Genomic DNA, 2,600 nt, shown 5'->3' with positions numbered 1-2,600 from the left:
GATTGCATTGGTAATGCAGTATAACTGTTGTACCACTGCATACTAGACATTAGATAGATGCGTAGACCAACCAAAGTAACCATCTTAACCACCTTTTAGCACTGCCTGTCTGTACTGTACATTTAGAATTCTATGACATCACTTTGTTTTTCATCACAGGTTCACCAGCTTCCTCTTCAAGATGGCCAGTCTGCGCTAAGCTAACTAGCTGGGTGTAGCAGATTTGACTGGAGGAAGAGGTGCCAGAGGCACCATGGGAGATGGAGGAGCCCTCCATACGGAGGGGAACGCCCTCCTCAAAGCCGTCTTCCAGGGCAAGCTGCGACTGACCCGGCTCCTCCTGGAAGGGGGTGCCTACATCAACGAAGGCAACGAGCGGGGCGAGACCCCCATCTCTGCTGCCTGCCTGGCTGGCTACGAGGACCCCCAGAGCCGCCAGAGAATGGTGCGCTACCTCCTGGAGAAAGGAGCCGATCCCAACATCCCAGACAAGTCTGGGCGGACCGCCCTGATGCATGCCTGTGTCGAGCAGGCGGGCAAAGAGGTGGTGTCCCTGCTCCTAGAGAATGGAGCTGACCCCAGCCTCAAGGACTACACAGGCTCCTCCGCCCTGGTCCATGCCATCAACAGAGGTGACCGAGACACCCTCCAGGTCCTGCTGGACGCCTGCAAGGCCAAGGGCAAGGAAGTGATCATCATCACCACAGACACGTCACCCTCGGGCACCAAGAAGACCAAGCAGTACCTCAACTCCCCCCCATCACCAGGGGTGGTGGACAAGCTCTCGCCCGTGGCCTGCATGTCGCCCTCAGAGGTGGCGATCCGGACCTCCAATTCCCCAGCAGCAGAGAAGGTTGAGGAGGAGGACAGTATCTTCAGCTTTGCGCTGACATCAGCCTTACCCCTACCCTCCACTAGAACCCTAGGGGAGAAAAGGCCGCCTCCCCGCAAACTCCTGAAGAGGCTCAACTCTGAGCCTTGGGGGCTGGTAGCACCCTCAGTGCTCAGCAGGGTCCCACAGGAGAGGGTTGATGGTGGACTGGAGGAGGAAGGTGGAGGTAGGATCATCACTGAGATGAATGGTCTGTCAATCTCGGGTTCTGGCAGGCCTCTCCTGTCTCGTCGGCACAGCATCGAAACACATGACCCCTGCTCGCCCAAACTCATTGACCGATCCTGCTCAGAGGATTGCGCAGCCCTTTGTAGCTCCTCCTGGGCCGACAAGGTCCAACAGCACCAGATCCTGTACCGCAGGAACACCGCGCCGGAGTCTCAGGAAAATACATGCGGACCAGGGGCGGTGGCTTCACGCACCCTGGCTCACCCCAAACTTACACGTATGGAGGACTATGAGTCAGACACACACCTGTGTCCTGAGTCCATCCCTGGATCTCCAGACTCAGGGCGCGTGTCGGTGGAGCGGAGGAAGTACAACGCCTCGCCCCTCTCTCTGCTCACCACCTCCTCCCGGGAATCCCTTGAGAGCATCCCCAATTCTATCTCCCCCATCACCATGCGCAGACGGTCCCCAGGCCTCCTGGAGCGCAGAGGCTCAGGCACCCTCCTCTTGGACCACATCTCCCACACCCGCCCCGGGTTCTTGCCCCCACTCAATGTCAACCCCCACCGGCCCATCCCAGACATCCGGGCCAATGGCAAGCCCACTTCCCCCGTCCATTCTGGTCCCAAGATCCTGGTTCCAGTTGCCCCTGCCTCACCCAAGAGAGGCCCAGACTTCAAGATGAAGAAGAAACTGATGAGGAGGCACTCCATGCAGACGGAACAGATGAAGCAGCTCTCCACCTTCCAGGAGATCCTGACAGAGAAGGTCATTGAGTCCAATGGGGACTGAGACTTAAAAGGACATGTGAGGGCAAGTTGGGGTACAGTGGTGGATCACATCTATCTAATTAGTCCATCATTATCCTCAACCAGTGCTTAAACCAGGACTACTAACGTGAATTTGGCTCATTCAGAGTGAGACCTCAGTCCCATCCTTGTTCTGTGTCAAGTGCAGATGGTTATTTTTATTTTTAGGTGACCTATTTTAATTTGTTGTGTGTGCTGTCACAGAAAGCTGGTTGATTGAGTAATACGGTTTACAGCAGATGTTCTTTTCATTTCTCCTCAAATGATTTATTAATATACCATTTGCAGTCAACAGAAATAGAAACGTATTTCTGTGTTTTTAGATGTTTACAGACTGCAAAATGTGCGCCAATGTCATGCCTATTGTTCCGTGTGCTGAATACATTTTCGTCCCCTCTGAAAGCAGTCACAATATCTATCTATGACACTAAGTCGAAAGAAGAAATCAACAGTAAAGATGCTAGCAACAGCTTACTTTGAATTGTCATTCTGAATGCGCTGTCTTCCCGATTTTCAATTCTTGCGTTAGCTGCTTTAAAACGTCAAACTTCAACCCTAAAATGCTCTCATGTTGATGGGTTTGTTTGGGGGAGAATGATGCTGCATTACAGGAAATAGTTTTCAAGACATATTTCCCGAAGACTTCACTGTCATTGTATTGTTGCTGTTATCTACTTTCACTGTATTTATTTGCCTTTACCTTTTAACCACTTGAGATTTTGTGTTTTAGA

General features: G+C 52.3%; 1 protein-coding gene across 1 annotated transcript; it reads left to right on the top strand.

Annotated features, from left to right (window-relative positions):
- The first annotated feature begins 253 nt into the window (after nt 1–253).
- On the top strand, nt 254–1,852 carry LOC120047185 (ankyrin repeat domain-containing protein 34A-like). Its single transcript, XM_038992716.1, has one exon. The coding sequence runs from the start codon at nt 254–256 to the stop codon at nt 1,850–1,852; it is 1,599 nt and encodes a 532-aa protein (XP_038848644.1).
- The last annotated feature ends 748 nt before the right edge of the window (nt 1,853–2,600 follow it).

This window comes from Salvelinus namaycush, chromosome 5 (genome assembly GCF_016432855.1).
Source record: "Salvelinus namaycush isolate Seneca chromosome 5, SaNama_1.0, whole genome shotgun sequence".
NCBI lineage: Eukaryota > Metazoa > Chordata > Actinopteri > Salmoniformes > Salmonidae > Salvelinus > Salvelinus namaycush.
The sequence above is the reverse complement of the archived record's forward strand: the minus strand, read 5'-3'. Positions and strand labels throughout refer to the sequence as shown.

What these genes read in the sequence shown, in the direction of transcription:
- LOC120047185 (XM_038992716.1), top strand. Translation starts at nt 254, where the DNA reads ATGGGAGATGGAGGAGCCCTCCATACGGAGGGGAACGCCCTCCTCAAA.